General features: G+C 40.3%; 1 protein-coding gene across 1 annotated transcript in view; it reads left to right on the top strand.

Annotated features, from left to right (window-relative positions):
• The window catches only part of LOC113174638 (carbohydrate sulfotransferase 8), a 126,766-nt gene extending 107,985 nt beyond the window's left edge, over window positions 1-18,781 (top strand). The window contains exons 3-4 of the mRNA XM_026378716.1: window positions 15,615-15,652; window positions 16,836-18,781. Of these exons, the coding sequence (XP_026234501.1) occupies window positions 15,615-15,652; window positions 16,836-17,981 (1,184 nt within the window). The 3' untranslated portion in view covers window positions 17,982-18,781. The remainder of the gene's footprint in view (window positions 1-15,614; window positions 15,653-16,835) is intronic.
• Window positions 18,782-23,321: the final 4,540 nt, after the last annotated feature.

Below are 23,321 nucleotides of genomic sequence, written 5' to 3'. Positions count from 1 at the left end.
CCTGGATTATGTTTGATGGTAATTTTGATTTCAAGGAACTGCAGCTCAGGCCGGTGGTTGAGTGTTGGCATAAGACTCCACTCTATCATTAACTTTTAATTTACTAAGTAAGTGAGCAAGTGACACAACGTAAACAATATAAATCAAAATTAAAAATGTATATATATATATAATAATTATATATTAATTATTGGTATGGAGAGAAGTTAAATCCTTGATATTGATTGTTTTTTAACTTGCTGAATATGCTGTTCACCAATGGTTCCTCATTAGGTGGACGGAAAAAAACTATTCATGTTGTATTTAGTAGATTACTGTGTTAAACAGTCACTGCATTCTTATGTAAGATATAACAGCATTTAAGTCAAACATACTGTATGAAAATAAAGCACAATCATCTCCAAAAATGGGGCAGGAAAAAGCATAAAAGCTGGAATGTGACTGATACCAGATCAGCATGTGGTTAACAGGTACTCCGTGATTTGAATGATTGACCTCAGTTCATGAATAATTACAGAGTGAGAAGACGTGGAGAGCATCTCATACATCTCTGCACACTTGTCTTCCTGCTTTATTTCACTGGCATATTTGGGTCACGTATTGTTCTGTTGCACTCTGCTGCTGTTCTGCTTCTGTTTCTTCTGCTTCTTTGCGTTTTGTATCTTCCCTCCTTCCTTATTATCTCTCTGTTCTCTCACTCTTCCTTGGTCTCTTTTTCTCACTGCCTCTCTCCCCCCTCTGCTCTCCAATATCTTCAACCTTTTTTGTTTACACTCCACACCCCCCATTTAGCTCACCGGGGTTTCTGTCCTGGCTGTCGGCGTTGCACAAACTGAAGAACTGGTACATTTGTTATAAGTCCACTGTCAGCCACTGACCAAGGTGCTGAGTTCAAAGTGAGCCCCATTCAATAACACAGATCTCCCATAGAGCCAGCGATCTTGCAACGCACCGTCGGCCAAACTCCCACTCGGTCAGAGCCCTCATCAGTTGAACTTGCTTTTCATGCAACATCAGAGCTGTCAGTCGATCGACCCAGTGAGGGTAGAAACCGGCCAAGTTCTGCAGCACAGTCTCATAGCACAACACACTACAAAACAAGACAAAAAGACTCAGCTATAAAGGCAAGCAGCCACAGCAGGGGGAAGGCACTGCTACTTTCTCTTTTTCATTGTAGGCATTTCACTCGATGCTGCGAGTGCAATGATAAAATAAGCTTAAAGTTTTAGGTCAGCAACATCAAACAGCCAGCAGCACAATAACAGTGTTGGGGAGGCTCCATAGTTTTAACCTGAGATGACTGGGCATGGAGCTGGAGCGAACACTTTCAGCAGCACACAGCAACACAAAGTGAAGCTCAGCTGGCCGTCAGAGCCGCAGCCTTCGACTGCTCACCAGCAAATAAGCTTCTCTAAAGCTGCTGAGAAGTCAAAGCAAACTCCATCCCCAAAGTTGTCCAGCATTACTGTATATGTCATCAATCTGTAGTATTTGATTTAGGTATTTACTTCTACCTGACTCCAAACTACTAATGAGTTTATTACTTTTACATTTGTGCCGTGAAGCACTTTTGTAAAGGTTTTTTGTTCTTTTTTGGCAGCGGCTCATTGTGTGGTACAATGAATACCCAGTGTCGTAGCAGCATCAGTAAATCAGTTCAACACCAGCTCTTGCTGGCTCTATGCAGTCACCCCATCTGACCGTGTAATTGCACCGTGACAATTGCATCTCCAAGTTTAAAAAAAGAGAGGCTGACTAAACTGATGTGTGCACAGTGGGCACAACACGCTGTCACAGTTACTACTGCAGCAATCGCAGCAATCGGATCATCAAAATTACAGGTAATTGCTGTAGTGAACAGACATTTCTGCATCAGTTATAAACTCCTACTCTAACACCAGCCTCAGGTGCGCTCCTCTGTTCGCTCTAATACCAGTGTACAGCAGTTTCTACGCCCTCTAATCTTCAATCATTTGCCATTTTAGCTATTAAAGAGATTGTTATTGCAGTTGGCTACTTCATCTCCCTCTTCTTCTGCACCTCCTACATAAAACTACACTAAGAACAAATTAATGAATCACACTGTCAACATTTGAGACACACAGCTTTAGTGTCACAGCTCATGCAAACTGCAAGAAACGAACCCACCTCTTCCTCTTCTATTTGAAACAAATGAATAAGAAATGATCTTTTGCCATTTAAATTCTTATGAGCTCCCTTTTTTATCTTAAATTTATGCTGATCTGAGATGTTAATCTCACTTCATGTATTCTTTGGATGAGCACTGAGCAAATAAGAAAACAAAATAAGCAAAACTACACTAGTTTCCGTTTCTGTTGGTTTAAATTCACTTGAATTTAATTTTGTGTCAATCTTGTTAACTTTGAGAACAGAACAAGTGCTTGTAGTTTGCAGAAATGTGACACACAACGAGGTGTTGATTCACGATGTAACTGTAATGTACAGTAAGAGCCGCAGATGATGTGTCAGTCTGCATGTGCGTGTGTTAGTCAGGGAAAAAGTCAGCTATTCAAAAGTACATTTGAAAATCTGAAAAGACACCACACACATTGCACTACATTATATGTTTCAGTGTTAAGTATGTTGAAGTTGCACAAATGGCTACATGAGTTTTTATGGCACTTCTAACAGCACTGCTCCTATTGTTGTTTTATTAAAAGAAAAACTGCTAGACCCACTGTACACAACCCCCTAGCATCAAATGGCAGACATAGTTTAGCTGGTGAACAGCCAGATGTTTCCATCAGGAGCTGGTAGAGACCAAAACATCTGTCCCGAGTGTTTTCATTCAGCAGGCCCACCCTCCTGGTGACGCAGTGGGAATTTATACAGTACTTCTTCTACTCTGAACAAATGCTATAGAGACATAACTAATAAATTAGACAACTTTGGAATATAATTACTCCTTCTAATCTTTTACGCTACTTAATATTGACAAAAGGTGTGGGACTGGGTTGAGTAGAGTCTGTGTGTTACAGATGGCCAAAGAGGACTTTGCCCCCAGGTGGACAGCACTGACAGAAGGCTTGAAAGAAGTCACTGCTGGCATTAAACTCTCTTACTCCTTTCACTCAGTATCTCTCTTTAATCTCTGTTTCCCTTTTTGTCTCTCCCTCTTTGTTTCCTTCCATCACTCTGCCTCTGTCCCTTCCTCTAATAAAACTCACTCACACACACAGTCTCCCTTCCTTGTCATTCCAGTATTTTTTGTTTCTCTCCATCACATCTGTCCCTCTTCTCTCCTTCTATTTGCCGGTGTCCATCTCCCTCTGCTCTTGCCCTTCTTGCCTTGCTTTCTTCCTGTTTGTCTCTCATCTGATTTCACTCTCCTGTTCTCTCTCGGATAAGATGTACATTCGGCCTCCCACCTTCATCCACACAAACACACACACACACACTCACACACACACATTCACGATCTCTTCTCTCTTGCTGTCCATCTTATCTGGATCTCAACCAGCCCGGCAGTTCTGGCATGTTGCCTGCCCTCCTCGGGGAACACAGCTGAGCGGGGAGAAAAGAGGAGCAACGCCTAGGGCCCAGCCTCTTTAGCCTTATCAGACACATACACACACTGTCATACATTCACATCAGCAGAAATGCATAGAGTTATACATGAGCACTGGGCTTGCAAGTTGACTAAATTGTAATTCTCTCAGGTACATTTTCTGATGAAGCACAGTGTTCACTGTACTAATATATGAGATTAAACCATGTTTATTTTTATTTTATTTTTTTATTGTACTTTAATGAAACAATTCCAACAAACTGGCATTTTCTTAGTATGATTGTCCCTTTAAGCAGGCATTTACTAAGAAAAATCTATCAAAGGTTATAAGGTTTTGGGGGTTATGCTTAATTTTGCAGGTCAATAACTTCCATTAACTATGTTAACTGCTTGTCCTGGTGTTTGTTCACAGAAAACCCCACAGATAAAAAAAAAATACATGCAAAGCTAATAAAGTTTCCAATAGTAATTTAGGAAACTCCCGTTTTTCCCATACAAACAATACTTAATTATACTGTTCTTTTTCTGGAACCATCCAAGGAAATCAATAAGAAACTACACACTATCAATAAAGAGAAGCATTGCTATTCTAGGTTATCAAAAAAAATGGGCCAGGCAATAACTGTTTTTCTTCACGGAAATGCAAAAACAAAAAAACGTAGAGCTACAATTAATCATTTACTAAGAACCGTGGATAAAACCACGTACGCCCTCCTCTCAATGTGTGAGTGATTTATCTTACCTGTTAGAATGATCTTAATGGAGATGCCATTGCTGCTTGTCAGATTCACAGAACGTAACACAAGCTGTTAGCAGTCATGACAGAAAACCACCCCACTGCTGGCTAAACTCTATCACACATGATCATGCAAGTGGTTTGCACGTGTGCAATACATACGCAACATACTTGGATCTGTTCATTACACAAATACACACACACACACACACATGTATATGCAGACGTGAATGCACCTACTCGCACATGCCGACAGCAGCAGTGTGCGGTCCCCAGCGAGACAGAAACACACTAATGGATAATGACAGGGTTTGACAGCAGGAGAGTGAGCTGAGTCACTCTGGGCGCACAGGCAATGAATAAAAGAACGGGAGTACTGGCTGAATATCCTTCACTGACTGGATTTCCTTTGATACCATACCATTCCTGCCAGTCTCCCTTGGTAATCCTGCTCATTACACTGTGCTGTCCCTCTATTCTGAGACTGGAAGCATCAGCCAGTATGAGAGCAGAACAGGAGGGACAAAAAGTCATCCTCAGTGGCGAGCCAGCACCAGACAGAGGCTCTGAGCCATAGTTGTGTTGAGTTGTCTGTGTCTTACTGGAGTGTTCAGTCCAGCTATCGCTGCTATGCAAACACAAGCTCCGATAAATGAACACATCTCAGCTTCTCTTCAACGTGGCTGCCTCGGTTGCTGTTGCTAAAAAGGTTTGTGAAGGTTTTGTTTAAATATGTGGGTTTTTTCCCCCTTAACAACAGGCTTGTGCTGTTTTGTCAAGAGTCATCTGCTAACTGGAAGATTCACACATTTCGTTTTGGGAGCTGTGAAACTATCCTGTTCCGTGAAAGGAACCAATTAAGAGGTTCTGTGAAGCCTGCCAGTCATATCATCTCCTCTGCTTTTTTGATTTTTTGGTTAGTGCTGTTTGCCAGGCGCACTTTTCAGACTAAAATTACTTGTTGTTTCACTTCTTGCATCAGCTAAAAAAACAGAAAGATTGGCTCCCCGAAAAATAACAGTGAAAGCTCCCATTGTCTCTGGATGCATCTGCCCCACTGAGTTAGGTCCAATTAAAACCATCAGAAAGGCTCAGCTCTAGCCAGCATTGGCTTGTTGTTCACAAGACCACAGTTTGGCCAGAATCATCATTTGTATTGCTCCGGTCTGTTCTCCCAGAGCCTCAGACACAAACAGCTCTGACAAAAGGCCAGATGTCTAGTTTGTCTGATTAACCCACTACTGCTTTAGCTAGACAACTTGTGAAAACTATTCCAGGAACCTCCGACTTGCTCCCCCCCTTTTTCCAGTCGGACACGTTAAACGTTGAGCTCTCTCTCTCTCCTTGTCACATTGACACATAAATGCTATTCCAATTATTCTGCACCCTCTCTGCTCGCTGTCAAATTACCAGCGCTGGGAGCGGAGCATGGCTCTCACTGCACCTCTCTGGCATTTTCCCTGACAGGGAGAAGAAAGGAGCCTGAGATAGCAGAACGAGGAAGCATGAGCAATGAGCATTTAAACGCTGAAGCCAGGTAATCAGACAGACTGAGGCTGAGGTGAGGCTGGGAACTGTAGGGTCGAAGACATTTTGGTTTACAGCTGATTTTCAAGTTGTGTCGATTATTCCTGACCAGGTGCTTCACATAAGTATGAAATAAAATTTTAAAAGGTGCATTCAAACTGAATCCATGTTCTTTAAGTGTTTAGTGGGGTTTTTTTTCTGCAATGTTTTGCTGTCAACTTTTTCGTCAGGCTCAGGCTCGAGTCAGTGAAGGTGGACAGTATAAGTTTTAGATTTCACACAGTGGCAAGCAATAAAGAAAGGCTGAGACAATGAATGGCCTGTAAGCATGGGGCTGCTGGTTTGGAACAACTGTAGCATTTCTGTTTAAGCATTTAATGATCAGCAGCAGTAGCTTTGTGACGCTTGTTCAACAAAACCTCTCCAGTATGAAAGTTTAAAAAAAATAATAACGGCTGCATAAAGAGAGTGTGAGACGTTCTCACATTTTCAGGCTGTATTTGCTCCGGCATTGTTGCTGCGGGATGATTTTTTGTTTTTGTTTTCCCCATAATAGGCAGAGCAGTGGGCCGGCAGTCAGCAGCATGTAAGCTGCAGCAAAAACAAGCTGTGTTTCTTAAATGACACCTCAGCTCCGGGGACCTTGGGGCAACAGCCACCTGATGTGTGTAAAAGTTATTTCAGGCATAAGGGAGTGTCAGTCAGTGTGACAGCATTTTGCAGTGTTCACACACACTCCTCTCATTAGCACAGAGCCGAGGAAGGGTTGAGTAAGTGCTGCTCTGTTCAGATGTTCACACACACTTCATTGCCTGTCAGAGCTCAACCACACAGAGCACTGTGCGATGAGAGGCTCCTGCATAAGAAAAAAAGTGCCTGGGAAGAAAAGTTTTACCGTCATTTTCCCCATTGCTACCGCACAGTGCTGAAGACAAGCAGAAAACCAGTAGTTGTAATGCTACAAATTTTCTAGGCACGTATGAGTTCATTGTTTGGTGCTGGTGGATTTTATTGTTTTGCTCGTTATCATGGATGTTGCTGGGGAGCAATAGTGAGGGCACCGACAGGAGCAAGAGGAAATTATAGGTTGGAGACTGGAGGCCAGAGGTGATGTGCTGGAGTGGGAGTGGAGGTGGAAGGAGGAGATAAGGCACTTATGGGTGGAGGAGAAGACCATCTGGAGGGGGAAAAATGATAATGGAGGGAAAGCAGAGGAAAACAGAGGCAAGTCCAGAGGCAAGTCAGAAGAAAACAGGAAAGTGCTCAAGGCTAATCAGGAGTTACTCTGAAGGCCTGAAATGGTCTTACCCAGAGGTGAGCTAGCAGGCACGTTAAGAATGCATGGCTCCAAGGCCGCAGACAGACGAATAAGGTTGTTTGGAGGAGTGAACCCACTGCTATACCAGGTAGAGCGTTCTTACATACTCATACATTTTCTTTTGGCAGCCATTCAGTTCGAGCTATTTACACTTGAGACTTGAGTCAATTTCACTATTGCAATCTATGTAGTTGCCTCTACTTTATATCACATGTAGCAATGTGTTAAACCAGAGGACTGTTTTTAAAGAGCATATCTTGAACTCACCAAACAAGCACAGCCACCACAAACCAGCAATCCCTAGTAGGCAATGTTAAACTATAGAGGGGACACTGCAGTTTATTATCACTCATATATCTGATTCTATGCAACATCAACAAAAAGCTGCCAAAAATATCACGCACCACATGTCAATCACATCATACAGTGTTTGCTTTTTCAGAAACCTCCGTTTCTAAACTCAACAATTCTGTATGGTTTTTTTAAATAAATAATAAATCATTAATTTGACCGGCTATAGTGGAATTAATCTGCTTTAAATAAAGCTTCAGCCCTGTTTGACCTGTGATGGAGTAATTTCATTTTAAGAGCAGTTTCCTGTTAAGAGACGTTTTGGTGTCTCTTGGTGATTTTTTTATTTATATTTTTTCTTGGAAAATTCTGAATTTTGTCTCATGTGACAAGATCCACAGTCCGGTAATAATCAAAAACATTTCATGACCATTTCACAGAAATACTAATAGTATTTCAGCGATTGTATTTGCCTCAATGTAATTTTAATGGGAATGCTGAAGCTGCTGAATTACAGATGTGTGGAGGCAGTCCCTAAACTATTCACTTAGTATTCAGCCGCGGTACTTGTGCTTTACTCACATGTCTGGACTCATCAGTCCCTGCTGTAATCAGTAGTGCTCTGACAGGAAAACAAGGAGTGTGTAAGAGAACGTGGAGCAAACTCAAATGAGAGGCCAGGGTAAACAATGACAGGGCCAATTCTAGTTCCCAATCTCACTGCAAATAGAGGTGAACAGGGGAGCACAAAGCCTTAACAAAGACATAGTGGCATCTGATCACAGCATCTCAGCATGCTGCCAGTGTAACCACAGCTTATGATAAAAGGATTTGGCACTGACTTTAATCTAGAAGAAATAAAAAAACTTAGGAAAATATACTTCAACAAACAAAAGAGGTCATCAAACAGTTCATTTAATTTGTCTGAAAGTCGGTGCACAAAGCCTTAACTGGTACTAGGGGCGCACGGTTTCTGTCTTCAATAAAAACACCGTCATGTCACACTCAAATCAAAGAAAAAGTATGGCTGAGAGTAAAAACTGGAGTTTTACTATTAAAGTACACAGAGAAGCACACAGTGTTCATGTTAAACAAAAAATAGATATGTTTTTTTCTATCAAATCAAACTTATTAACTTAGCTGGGTTTAATTTTAAATGTTTCTTTAACTGTCAGTTCAGCACCAGGAGCTGTCCATGGTCCTACACTAAACCAGTTCCACCTTTGTTTAACATGTTGTATCCAAACCAGCTGAACAAGCACATTTTTTAAACAGCAATATGTGACACAGCTGTATGTTGGGGAACATGTTTCTAGACCTTGTTTTCCATTCCGATAAAACGTAAATGATTCTATACACTGTCCTGACTGCTCAGATGTGGTATAGCAGCATATTCTCTATGAACATGTTTCAGTTTACAGTGACTGTAGACCACATTTGATGGATTTGGTAGGTTGGTTGTAAATGAATTCTCAGTCTGAAGTGATACCAAGATGTAGAAGGTAGGAAATGATTTTGTGGTGTGTGGGAGATGACGAGTATTTCCTTTTGACCTTTGAAGAAAGGCCATTACTGGTTTTTGATGGGTTACAGCAAAGTTAATGAGGACTTCAAGAATGGTTGTATCATTTGCATATTTGAAGTCCTTCTGGACAGAAGGTATGATGTACACCAGGTCTAGGCAGTGGCTAGGGCAGTGTTAGCTGGAGAACAAGCAGGGCAGTGGGCTTTAATGACCAAGCTCAGGAACCCCTCATATATATAGAGGGACAGACTGAACACAGAGACCTCTTGGTCTGTCTTGGTGCTGGTGATGACAGTGGAGGTGAGTGTGTTCTCTATACTTACTGCAGCTGGGCTGTTTCTTGGGTAATGCAGAAGAAGACAGATTTCAGATTTGTAGTGTGGTATAGCAGGTGAGTATTTTCTGCAGGAACCCTAATCTGATGCACTGATCTCATCTCAAGTGTGATCCACTTTGCATCTATTTGGATACCACTTGTGACATGTTAGACCAGTTAGACACAATAAATCAGAGGGCCTATATTGATTGTTACATGATGGCGTGCCATTTTGTCTTCTTTATCTCGCCATGTGTGCGAGTTTAAACTTCTGACTCATATCCCATAAGCTTCCTATTGCCTCTGACGAGTGAGTGGTTCACACAGGCAGTAAACGATACAGCAGTGTACAGACTGTGCCTTGGTCAACAGCACTGCAGCATCGAAACAAGACATAAGACAATTAAAATGTTCTGCACCTCATCCTGGCCGTGATAATTCACTTAACCTCAGACTCTCAGCTGACAGATAGCATTTGTTTACACATCCTTCTGCATGCAAGCAGCCAGGCCCCCTTTTGTCTGTGTGATGTTAAAACAAGCAACTTCTCACCACACCCACACTCATAGAGCTCTCTGACTTCCTGTTTCCATGGAAATTTGCCATAGGACGTTTTTGCATCTTTTAACCTTGAAAGTCCACCAGTTTAAGTAGCATAGACTATGAGCATATATTCTTGTCAAATTGAATTGCCTTAGCACCCCCTTTCAGCAATTCCCTATCTGTGTAGTTCATTATTTCCCCTCCTGCTGTGTTCAGCGACCAGCATTACTAGCGTGAGAAAGGAATTTGAAGAAAAAGAAGCCCAGAATTAGAGCAAATTAAAACATGAAGCAGATTATTATAGTTACCTACTTTATTGCTCCACAGAGGCAGTCTCAGTTTATCATTAAATGCAGTTTTTTGGGTTTTGGCTCAATATGAGCTTTATTACTGAAGCACTATAGAGTATGTCAATCAGAGAAAAAAAGCCCATTGCCTCAGTTTCATCATTTAATTACTCTAGATTTAGAGGTTCCTGTCTATAAAAATATCTTTAAAAACATTATAAAAGGCAGGCGCAGTACTTTAGTATGGGTTTTCTAATGGTGAATTTCTAGCTAGAATTAAGGGAAAATCAAGCATTTGTGAACATATATATAATTATATTACAAAAAATGTTTTTGTCCAAAATATGTACGGCTTCATAATGTAACATAAACCAGTGATACTCATCAACCCATTCACCTTCATCTCATAGCAGAAGCGATGCTCTGATCAAAGTGACTAAGCCTGAGCTGCAGTGCCACAGAGCAGCAAAGTGCAAAGTGAAAGTAGTTCAAAGCAATGTGAAAATAGTGCAAAGGTGCAGCAATAGTCTTCCACAAAGCTCAGTTTCTATATCACTGAATGTTGATGTAGTCTTTATGAACACAACCATTTTTGAAGACACATCCTGTGGAAAAAATTACTGTCATGCATCAAGTAAAGAAAACATCTAAGGAGATTGTTGAAACTACTAAAACTGGGTTAAGAACTGAGCAATGGAAGAAGGTCATGTGGTCTGATGAGTCCAGATTTACCCTGTTCCAGAGTGATGAGTGCATCAGGGTAGGAAGAGAGTCAGGTGAAGTGATGCACACATCATGTCTAGTTCCTACCATACAAGCCTGTGGGGGCAGTGCTATGATCTGGGGTTGCTGCAGTTGGTCAGGCCCAGGTTCAGCAACGTTATGTGTACAAAGAATGAGGTCAGCTGACTACCTGAATATACTGAATGGCCAGGTTATTTCATCAATGGATTTTTTCTTCCCAGATGACACGGGCATATTTCAAGATGACAATGTCAGGATTTGTCAGGCTCAAATTGTGAAAGAGAGGTTCAGGGAGCATGACACATCATTTACACACATAGATTGGCCACCACAGAGTCTAGATCTGAACTCCATTGAGAACTTTTAGGATGTGCTGGAGAAAACTTTGTGCAGCGGTCTGACTCTCTTGTCATCAATACAAGATCTTGGCAAAAAATGAATGCAGCTCTGGACGGATATAAATGTTAAGACATTGCGGAGGTCCAACGAAATATTAGAGTGTGTGACTTTTTTTTAGGACAGGCAGTGTATAGCCTGTACTCTGCCACATGCAGTCTCGAGACAAACCATGTATTATTTATACATGGAGCATTTATAGTGATGGATCGTGTCTACTTTTTTATTTTAATTTCAGCAAATCACCAGCCAATTCCTAATGATGCACCAGTCCCCCTTACATTTTCTGTGTGGTCAGAGGTGTAAGAAGTTTGTACATTACTTTTTGAACATTATTTTATTTTTAGATTTTATTACATCCTCTATTCTTTATTGATTCCTCTGAGGGGCTGTAAAAAAATAAGTGTGGGAAATGTGTTGGGTTGGACAGTAGAATGTTGTAATGAGGTTAAGGAGGGGAGTTTTAGAGACACCGTTATCATATTGTCGTTTAAGCTGCAATGTGAATAAAGGTACAATATATTACTGCTCTGCCAGGTATTTTCAGCAAAAACATCCACCAGACAGCAAACAGCCATAGACAAGCTTGTGAACTGAACATAGTGGAGCATTTGCCAGCTAAGGGGCAAATGTTTTTCTCTGATGTTGGTAGAGACGAAAATAGAGCTTACAAGAAAATCAGAAACATAACTTTGCATATTGTTAAAGTTACTCTTTATGTACCGAATATGTAAATAAGCAACTACTTTCTAACCACCTCACAATATGAACTTAAAAAGTAATAATACAGCATGTCCGTGTTGTTCAAAAGTTGTTTCAACTGCCCCCAAATGACCAAAAATCTGTTAATGAAGGTTTAAAGTATAAAAGTATAATTATAGTAAAATAATTTCTGCAGTTTAACACCTTCTGAAGGTTGGAGTTGGTCAAGGTGAGCTTATTTAAAATATATTTTGATATTTTAACATTTGACAGTGCAGCACATTTTATATATAATGATCATATATATTGTTAATGTCTAAAGTGTCATAGCTGCCAGATCAATGCAGAAGGTTACTGGTTGGACCGAAGATGTGTAGTCATTTTTTCTTGGCAAGACTTGTGCTTTGAATTATGAACACCAAAGAAAGTCTTAGAGCTTCCTAGCCTTCTTTCATAAGCCAGTTGTCAGATCATACTGTAAGACAATTTTTAGATGTCTGTCTGACTTTGGTCTTTAGAGAGCCCCTGCAAAGCATGTCTTCAATCCCGAATCACTGATTGTCCACACATCACCTTCAACTCCCCTGCAGCTGCTCTCTCTGGCCCGGTCCTGGAGGATTTTCAGTACCAGCTGAAACCGTGTTCTATCTCTTACCACAACACAAGTTAAAACATCAATGGACCAGAGCTGAAAGCCTAATGCCTCTGTTCTCACGTGTTACTTCTCTGATAAACCACACCAACATGCCAAAGTCCTGTATTCCCACACTGAGTCAAATGGAGGGATAGTGTGTGTGCAGAGTGCAGGTGTGTGTGCTTTGCTATGGAGAGGGGAGTGCAGCTGGCTGGGGTCACACTGGCTCAGCCTGCTGAATGGCTAATGAAAGGTTTATATGTGGTGCCTAGTCTGAATAGTAGGCTGGAGGAGGACAAGCCTTGTCTGGCTTCTAGCACCTTCCTGATCTGTCTGTGGTTAAAAAGGAGCATTTAACAAGTTCTCCTCGAACACGGGGGCTATAATCCTTCACTTAACAAGCTCATTATTTCACATTGTTTTTGTCCTTTGCTCCTCCTTGACGGCAGTAGAGAGAAAAAAAAGCCATGTTTGATGTGTGTCTCTGTTTGAGAGCCGTACAAGGATCTTTGAGAGGGAGGGACGATAATGGACCTGCTAATGATGTGGCCCTTGCTTATGTGGATCCGTGCAGTAATGCCGGGTTGTCCGCATGAATATTCAGAGGCTTTGTCACTGAAGGAGAGGTGGATGCTCAAGGTTACTCTAGAGGTCAACAGAGATTGTTTCCATCGTCAGGCAAATCACAATAATAAACCTGAGCAACAAAGTAAAACTTATCTTTTGAACTATGATGTGACCAGTGACTTTTATATTTGTATGAGTTCACTTGAATTCATTCTGAATTGGCCTATTAGTGCTGCGGGAAAATATTTTTTGTGAATGCTACAGTAACAACAAATCTGTATATAAAACCCTTGATACCTCTCAACTCTATATTGAGTGGGAAAAACCTGGGCTCCTGCAGTAGTTTTTACATCTGTTCTGCATCTCCTGAATTACTAGGATGAATTTTCTGCATCTCATAGGACGAAACCTCAGTCTCACAATGCATCAATGTTTCACTGTGCAGCAGTAAAAATCAATAGCATAGTTATACTGAGTGGAATTGACTGAGTGTGAAATTGCAATCAAACAGCAACTATTACCCTCAACCAAATAGATACTACAGAGATAAATGTTGTTTACAAATCCCCTTGAAATTCAGTTTACATTGTTATATTACTTGTTTCATTTATACTCTATCATGGATAAATGTTCCTCTCTGAAATCTAATGTTGGCTCCCTACTTCATTTTCAGAGCCAGACTTCAAACCCTGCTTGCAACTGGCTTTTAAGACTGCATTTGTCAAATCAAATCAAGTCATGTCACATTCATTTTCAGAACAACTTTAACAAGATACCTTTGTCACAGAGCCTTGAATGGGACAACTGGGTATACTAGATGCTCAGCTCAGAGTACTTGAATCTCATTGAGCCTTTTGGCATTTTATTTTATTTTATTTTGTTTGTTTCTTAAAAGATGCAAATATTAAAGAAAACAAATACATGTATTGCATCAACATTTTTTTATCCTAAATCCTATCATTCAGCAGACAGACTGGCGCAATAAAGGGTTGAAAGTTTACTCTCTTGGAGGTGTGACATAGACTTGCACTGGCAACAGCAGCTGTGACAAACTTGTAACAACTGCCAAACAAAACACCTCTTAGAAGAAACCAATTAAACCTTTGGAGATTTCAATTACCGCCCTGATGGGGTTTTCAAGATCAATAACCAAGTGTGTATCTTGACAAGATGGTCAGGGCTACAGGGAGCTTGTACTGCACGTCAGTTTAGCAGACAATGAGGGGCTGTGGATGTTGTTGAGCTTGAATGTGTGTGTGTGTGTGTGTGTGTGTGTGTGTGTGTGTGTGTGTGTGTGTGTGTGTGTGTGTGTGTGTGTGTGTGTGTGTGTGTGTGTGTGTGTGTGTGTGTGTGTGTGTGATAAATATGTGTCTATGCAAAATGGTAACAAAGATCCTACATGGTCAGAATGAGGGAATCAAATAGCTCAACGCCCAAGTGAAAATAAAAAAGTAAAATGTCACACACCACCTCCTTAACCTACTCCTCTTCTCCGTCCTCCCTCCTCTGCCTCCTCCTCCAGTGTCTCGTGAAGAAGAAGTAAAGATTCAACACGCAAAGCCAGACAGCAACACAGAGCTCTCCAGCGCATACTAATCTAAGACAACATTGCATCTGGGCAGCACATTTTATTCCCTCTCCACTGAGGCGTGTTTAAGTGTGAGATAGGGCTGTGCAGATCTCATCACTTAGGGAAGGTTGTGGCCTGCATCTCCAGCCCTTCCTCCTCTGCCCCTCATGCAGGTTCCTATCACTTCCACCCTCAAATTGGAAGTGACAGGCCACTCAGGCAGAGGTGTCTTTGCTTCCCCCATCAGCAACCATGCAGCCCCACTCAGAGCTGTCAGCCTGATTACATATGAGTAGGATGGGGGGGGACCTAAGGAAAGGAGATGTCCAGCTGAAGACAGACCACTAAACACGTCGTCTGTCCTGCTGCCGCACATCTGCCAGTGCACATAGCACCTGTCCCCAAGGCTGCCACAAAACCAATCTGTATGTCTCTATCACTCTCCTGCTGTCCTCTAGAAATTCAACAATCTGCACAACTCTGTTTGTCTGGCTGTCTTTTGCTCTGCAAAGTACATCTCTCTTCAAACTTTCATTGCTTCTCTACTAGTTTGCCGCCTATCTTTCTTACTTTGTATCTTTCTTCCAGATTAAAACAAATAGGATCACATTTTCTCCTCTCTTTCCCGGGCTGTGTTTCTTCCTGTCTCCTCCTTGGTGCTTACTACTGGGAACTCAACTCATTTACCAACTTTTCATGCTTGTGGCAGCTCATTACACACATAGAGCTACCTGTCTTCCCTCTGTGGACTCGTAGAGCAGCGGCGGTTTACCAGGGATCAAAAGTAGATGTGCTAAATGATGGGAAGCATTAAATTACTGGAGCCTCTGATGTGCCAGAGACCCCTAACTCTCTTCCACAAGGACAAAAATACATGCTGTTTACCTTAGTGCTGATTCTCTTGTCTGTTTTCTCTTCTCTCTCCCCAGTTGCGAAGCTGGGAAGCACTCCACGGCAGTCTAGAGAGGTACGTGTTTACTCCATTTCTCCCAAAACACAGATACACAGGTTGCTCCCACCTGTTATCTACTGCAAAAAAAGTAATTGTCAGCCATGTACCTCTCAGCGTGTCTGATAGCATCTGTGTAGAGGGGGTGACCTCACACTGTGCATTCAGCCAGTCAGACTTTACTGAGTAAACGGCCTCAGTCAGACCAGGCTTAGGGTCCTCTCGTTGTGATCGCACTGTTAGGTTAGATTGTCCATCCATGTCTGGACAGATAATTGTAATTAAACTAATATGAATAGAAATTTTCTCATCACCTTCATGAAAACTAAACTAAAATCACCAAAGTTCAAATGAACAAATAAAAGGGACACATCACATGTGTCCATTATAAACGTATGAATGAACCAGGCTTCTATTGGCTACATAGTCGAGATAGTTGAGGAGAGAGCAGCAAGATGTTTGACCCTGAAACAATCTACAGTATAAATTAGGTTTTTGTGTCAGACATGCAGCACTGGTACTATTGTATCATCTCTACCGTGATCATCAGCACCAATGAGAATCCTGAAGAACGTGATGTCTGGTGTACAGGTCGCTGAACCCCCCCACCCAATCAAATTGCTCATTAAACTCCTCCCTCCTCTTTTCCCCCTCCACATATCCCTGCAGATGAAAGAATATGGTCATTTAAGTCAGGAGGGGGATGAGCCAAGATTCATGATGGTCTCATCACCTTGTCTGTTGTAAAATTAAAATTATACATCCAGTCCATTGGCTTTATGATGCCATTACAGCATTTAATTGAAATAAAATGTCAGAATGCATGATGGCCTTGGGCATCATCTGATGGTAATCAGGCACTAGATGAGTCTAATTTAGATTCCCCATTAAGTGTTTATAAGACATTTATATGATTTTACAACTCTGTTTATTGATAGGTCGTCGATGGCACTGGGCAGTGTATGACATTTGTGTGTAACAAGGTTAGATTTTTGTTCAGGGTGCAGTGAAACAGCACCATCAAGTGGTCTATTTGAGTACTGAAGGCAATGTGTCTGGTAAATAGGGTTATTTCTGGTATAGGTCAAATTTACGAGCAACAAACAAGTATGTACTATGTGAATAGGTTTTTGCCTCCATATCCACATTATCAACTCAAAATGTTTTTTATTTGTCTGTGTTGTTAATTTTTTCTTTGCAGACTCTTTCTACTCAGGATAGAGAGAGAGGCAGATCAGACAATTACCTGGACCAGCAAGCAGCAGAAAGCATCTTATCCAGCCCAATCCCTCCAATGCAGTTCCCCCACTTTGAGAAGAGCAGACTGACAGCCACCCCTGAGTCTCGAGAGCAGGACATTGGCTCCCTTCATGTCTCCAAAAGACACCGGAAACTGTTGAAGACAAGTCCCCCAATCAATCACACCAACAACAACGTTTCCTCGTCCTCTTCTTCCTCCCTGTCCTCCATTTCCTCCTCTTCTCCTTCAGGCTCTTTTTCACCTGAGAGCTGGAAAAAGCTCTCGGACATCCTGGAAGCGCGCCGGCAACTGATGAAGGAGATGTGTGCCAAGTACAAAAGCAGCATCTCTAGGACTATCACACGTCATCATGTGAAACACCTCTTTGTGGAGGACAAGTACAAGTTGCTATACTGCCAGGTGCCCAAGGCAGGCTGTTCCAACTGGAAGAGGACTCTGATGGTGCTGGCAGGCCTGGCCCCCAACACTCAGAGTATCAAACACGACACAGTCCACTATGGCCACCATCTCAAGAAGCTCGACAGCTTCGACCGACAGGGAATCATGCAGCGCCTGGAAACCTACACCAAAGTCATGTTTGTCCGAGAGCCTTTGGAGAGAATGGTGTCGGCTTATAGGGACAAGTTTGAAAATCCAAACAACTACTACCACTCGCTGTTTGGGAAACCCATCATCTCCAAGTACAGGGCCAACCCGTCCTGGGCAGCCCTGAAGACAGGCAGCGGGGTCACATTCAAGGAGTTTGTCCAGTACCTGCTGGATGTCCATCGGCCTGTGGGGATGGACATCCACTGGGAGCAGGCGAACCAGCTGTGCAACCCTTGCCTCATAGACTATGATTTCATCGGAAAGTTTGAGAACATGGAGGAAGAGTCCAACTTTCTGCTGCGATGGACTGGAGCTCCGCCCAACCTCACGCTGCCCAGTTTTAAAGACAGGAATCCAAATGACAAGAGGACCTCTATGCAGATCACACAAAAATATTTTTCACAGGTCAGCACGTTGGAGAGGCAGCGAGTCTATGACTTTTACTACATGGACTATCTGATGTTTAACTATTCCAAACCTTTTAAGGATTTATATTGACTGACTCACAAGACTCTCGAATCACAGTCACATTCCTCTACATCTCTACCATGACAGTAACGTTAACATAAAGAGGCTCACTCACATGCTCACATGGATCTTTCCTTCTAAGCAGAGAAATCAGAGAGACCAAGTTTCCCTCTGAAGCTGCTTTTTCTTAACACATTTCTACAAGATTATCTTCATTTTTAGACAACTTTGAGATGAAAAGTTAAACGTGATGTCGTATTAAATACTCCAATTTGTCCTGAAATGTAAGGTATATATTCACTTCTAGCACATGGTGAGGTAGAATTTTAAAATGATAATTGTTCTTTTCAAAAAATCAAAAAGAAGTTATTAATGTTATTAAAGGTTATTATTGTTTGACAGGCTTTAAATTATGCCTTACTGTGAATCAAGTAATATTTGCAAATGTGTTTTATGAGGTTTCACTCAGTGAAGACACCACATGAGTTGGATTTAATTTAGGTTTTACTCTCATTTCCAAAATCAGATCTGTTTTAGTACACATCATACGATGGGTTAGAATAACTTAATAATAGCATATCTATATTATTCAAATAATGACATTTATGAACATGGCTGCTTGAGTTTTTTATTGGTTTGCTTCAGATGAATAATACGCAGTGATTACAACCGTCAATCATCCGGCCATGTGCTGCAGTTTTCAAATTTTAAATACAGTACATGCATTTATTATTTGACTCACAGAAGTTAGGCATCAGTATACCTCTATATAAATGCATACTAATAAAGATATTTCATTAAAAAATCATTTTACTAAATATAAAGCATAACAAAATGAAACTATATAAAAAGTATAAATCTTTAAAACGTGTCAAGTGCTGCCCACTTGGAAGCTGTGTGCACTTATTGTAGCATTTTTGTATTTCTAACTGTGTCTGTTAGGTTTGTGCTTTAGTCTACCACACACATCGCTGTACTTTCCCCAAAACGTGAGCTATTTAGTTGGGTTGGTAAATGCAGGACATACAGGTATTTGCAGGGTACAAATGGTTGCCACCAATGTCTCCTATTAAATAATAGTGTTACAGACTTACTAATCATTAAGCCTGTGTTGTAATGTCGTCAACCAAATTGCAAGAAACTGGCTATAAAACACAGATCTGCTGTAATGTATTATTTGGCCATGTGGACCAGAATGAGACGGGTTAGGGTGATTTCTTCATATACCACACTTCACCCAGAACAGCTATCATTTACAGATGTCACACTGTCAGTAACTCTGTACCCTCTGTATGTATCACACCTCTTCTACACCAACATATAGGCTTTTTTTCTGACACTACTGTGTAAAACTGTATAATGGGCATTCAGATGACTATATATTTTTCTATGTATTTCTAAAATATACATATATATATATATTCAGTGCTTCTTGGTGAAGTTCTATGTTTATTTCCTTTTTTGATGTCATTGATTGTTCTTTCAGTAATACCAGTGTAGAGTGTTGTGTAACTGAAGAGTTTCCTTCCAAAACAAATTATCCACCAGCTGAAAACTATAAGTCTCAAGAAGCTTAACAAGTGAAACATTAGCCGTACCTTTTAGAGGGTAGGAGACAACCAAGTTGAGTTATAGATACAAATGGATGCTCTGGAGGTAGCAAAGGATATTTTTAAAATGAAAATGGATATATACAGTTTTGGAAATTAGCTCTCTGAGTATTATCCCCGATCTGTTCGGTCTTTCATTATGTTATTAGACCCTGTACAGATGAGCTGCATTTCATGTAGTTAACCGTAGTGACATTTTTAGAAATGCCACTGTGTGTGTGTGTGTGTGTGTGTGTGTGTGTGTGTGTGTGTGTGTGTGTGTGTGTGTGTGTGTGTATGTGTGTGTCTGTGTGTGGTACTAAATAAGCTCTTTAAATGTTTTTACTGTCTCTTTTCCCAACTCTTTTGGAAGCATATGTAAACACACACTGCTAATAGGCCCACATTTCAGGTACAGTATCCTGTATGTATTGCTACTAGACTGCTTTATTTCTAGCTCATCACTCAGCTGATACTAAAGTAAGAAATGATTTTTTTTTTTTCTTAAGCGCTACTTGATGCAGGTCAGATTATATACAGTAATCATGTGTGCTAATGGAAAATGCACAGAGACTGAGAATCCTTAGGTGCTGAGCACTTAAACATTGTGAAATTATGGAACTAACCCATTTTATTATATAAAATTAAAATGTCATGACATAAATGTTAATAGGAGAATATTGGGTGAAAAGAAACTGATACATACATTAAACAAACTGTGTACTAGTCTTGATTATATTGACCTAGTAGAGATCTTAAGGTTCCTCCAAAACAGTTCTCCAAACAAAAGTTGCCGTACTGTGAGAAAAAGTGCAATGATGAAGTGACACCAAAAATAAAGGTTGTGAGGGCACGGTGCAATGAGGAATTTGACCTCTCGGGATGCTGGAAAAAAAGCTGTGGCTAGTCTCTATAAGGTTAGGGTCACTGTTCAGATACTCGCTTCGCAGCTTACTGGAAATATGTTTTTTAATAATAAAATGCTTAGTTAAAAAAGAGATGTATTTGTCTATGAATAAAGGGAAATCCATATTATTTAAATCTATACACACTATAATCGAGCTTCTAACCTTCTAAGGATTTTGGTTGTATTACCCTTTCACAGTGATGGTAATTGTAAGAACCTTTGTCAGTATAGTATGTTGACTTTTACATTTCCAAAATCGAATCTTTGTTTAGGTCGTGGTCGGGTTCTGTGTAGGTACTGTATAGCCAGTCTCTGGCCAAAACAGCTTTTGCATTATGATGAGTATTACTCTTGCAAACACCCTGTCAGTCCCTGCCCCTTGCTAATAAAGTTTTCTTGGTATGTGGGTGTATGAACAGGCTTATCAAAAGCATAATTACAGTAACAAGTGAATGTATAACTGTTTATTGTTGGTGCAAAAGTGTATAAAAACATGATCTTACGCCCTTTGCCTTATTTTACACTGCCAATCAAATGGTGTATTTCAGGAAGACATTCTTCAGGTGGTTATTATTTCTGGCTGATGAGTGTCTACTAATAAATTGTCTTTAGCATTTTCAATGTGTGTACGTTCTTTTTTACCAATTTGCAGTTCTTTAGTTTTTTTTTTTCTAAACTCCAGTCTGGTTTCTGAACTTTGTAGAGTCTCCTAATGAGCTCCAGAGTAAGAATCAGTAGTGTGACGCACCAAGCCTCACGCTACCGATTCTCATTCTGACTTGTTGTTCATCCGTTTAGTCTATTTGTGCTTTTCTAAATTCATTATGTGTTTGAATTGATTAAGACGTGAGGCTGTCTTTAGGCACATAAGTGTTACCAAGCTCACAAAGTCAATGTTAGGTATGCTAACAGTAAACATACTGTTAGGTATAACAGTATGTTTGTACACCACATTAGTTCAGCATGATTTCATGCTACTCTAACTGTAAATTGCAAACAAACATAAAGAAGAGGAGAGGCAAATGGAAATGTCTTCACTTTTTTCATGCATTTAGTCATAAACTAGATGTTGACCTGACAATGTGGCTATAGCTGTAAAACACTAAAAATTATTACGTGAGGGAGGCACAAATGTCTGTAAAATATTTAATGGAAACGCATCCAACAGATGCTGAGACATTTTAAATAAAGACTTGAATGTCAACCTCATGGTGGTGAAGAAATAAAGGTCAGGGATCACAAACACAGCAGACTAAAACAGGCCTCACACAAGAACATTATTGGATTCTCAGTCTAAAATGATTCTACAATGACAGAGATATTAAATGAGAAAATATTAAATGACAGTGGGTGGCAACATGCATAAACTCTGTCATAGAGAGAGATATCTGCCAAAACTTCCTGAACTGTAAAGGCTGCTCTGCCAAAATTTGCAAAAAGAAATATACCTTAATCTTAAACATTAATCATTAATTGACCCACCATGTTGATTAACCTTGTCTAGCATACATATTTTATTTTAGTTAACTTAAATATCATGTCTAAACTTCAGCGTTATTCAGAAAAAAAATGTAATTTAAAAAATTTGTAATTCAGTTCATATTTGTGTGGAGACTGTTGGTTGTGGCTTGGTTAACAAATGCGTCACCTAGAATGGCATCATATCTGCGTTGGCAGCCATGACAGAGCTGGAAAATGATGCAGTGGGATCATGTGTATATTAAGTTTAAGTGAAATATTAGTGTTGGTGCTAGAGGACAAACACAGAAACCAAATGTAGTCAGATTACATTTCATGTCAAGCCATCAAACACACCTTTTAATGAACAATGGATCATTATTTCATCCAAGAGTTGTTGAGACATCTAAGTCAGTACTGTAACGGCCTTTACAGTACATAAGTGCAAACAAGGAAACTTATCTTAATGTTTTCAGCCTTTGTTTACTATTAAATTTTACTAAGAGAGTGATATTAATCAGCACAGAGCTATTAGACATGCATACAGTCTGATTTTGTAAGCCTCAGAGTAGCTTAAAAGACCTTTATGGAAAAGGAAATAGCAGCTGCATAGTGTATTGGTAAGTCTGGGGTTCAAGTCCCTTGCCTGTCTTTATACCTTGTACCTCACTGTAAGTCGCTTTGGATAAAAGCATCTGTCAAATGACTAAATGTAAATGTAAATACAGTGCAGGATCATTTAATGACCACCTTAACTAAAAATCACATAAAACCTAAAATGTAAAGCAGCGAGCCATGGGCTGCATACAACTTATCAATGAGCCCTTGCATCAAAAAACACCACAGGGAAAACAGAAGGCAGGATCTGATGTTCACAAGCTAAGATACAATATTTAAAACAATTGTGTCTAGTTTACTGTTAAAAAAAATGTTATTTTTATATATGACACAGTTAAAATGTTAAGTAATACTCAACCTACTCTAGCAGCCGTGTTGAAATGTGATTGACTGCAGGTTTAGATTCACCTTCCTATTCTGTGATTGATTATTTTGATACAGAAAAAGTGACATTGTACAGTACTATGTTATTATTCTACCTGGTAGAGACTCAACAACTAATTCACATGAACTAGAGTTGATCATTTCTCCACCACTGGCTCATCCACTTTTGTCAATGACTATTATTTACCCTGAAGGAAGCACATTACACATGGGAAACACCTTTAACATCTCCAGGTAAGAGTCAGTAACGCCACTGTACACATGACATTTAGCTGTGTTTTAAAGTATTACAGATATCTTTGGTAAAGAAATCACAACATGGTATGTTTAAATACATCATCAGCTGTGAAATTTGTCCACGAGTGCCCTTATTTTAATACATATACTGTATCTTTACCTATTTACCTGGTATTT

This window comes from Anabas testudineus, chromosome 3, assembly GCF_900324465.2.
Source record: "Anabas testudineus chromosome 3, fAnaTes1.2, whole genome shotgun sequence".
NCBI lineage: Eukaryota > Metazoa > Chordata > Actinopteri > Anabantiformes > Anabantidae > Anabas > Anabas testudineus.
The sequence above is the reverse complement of the archived record's forward strand: the minus strand, read 5'-3'. Positions and strand labels throughout refer to the sequence as shown.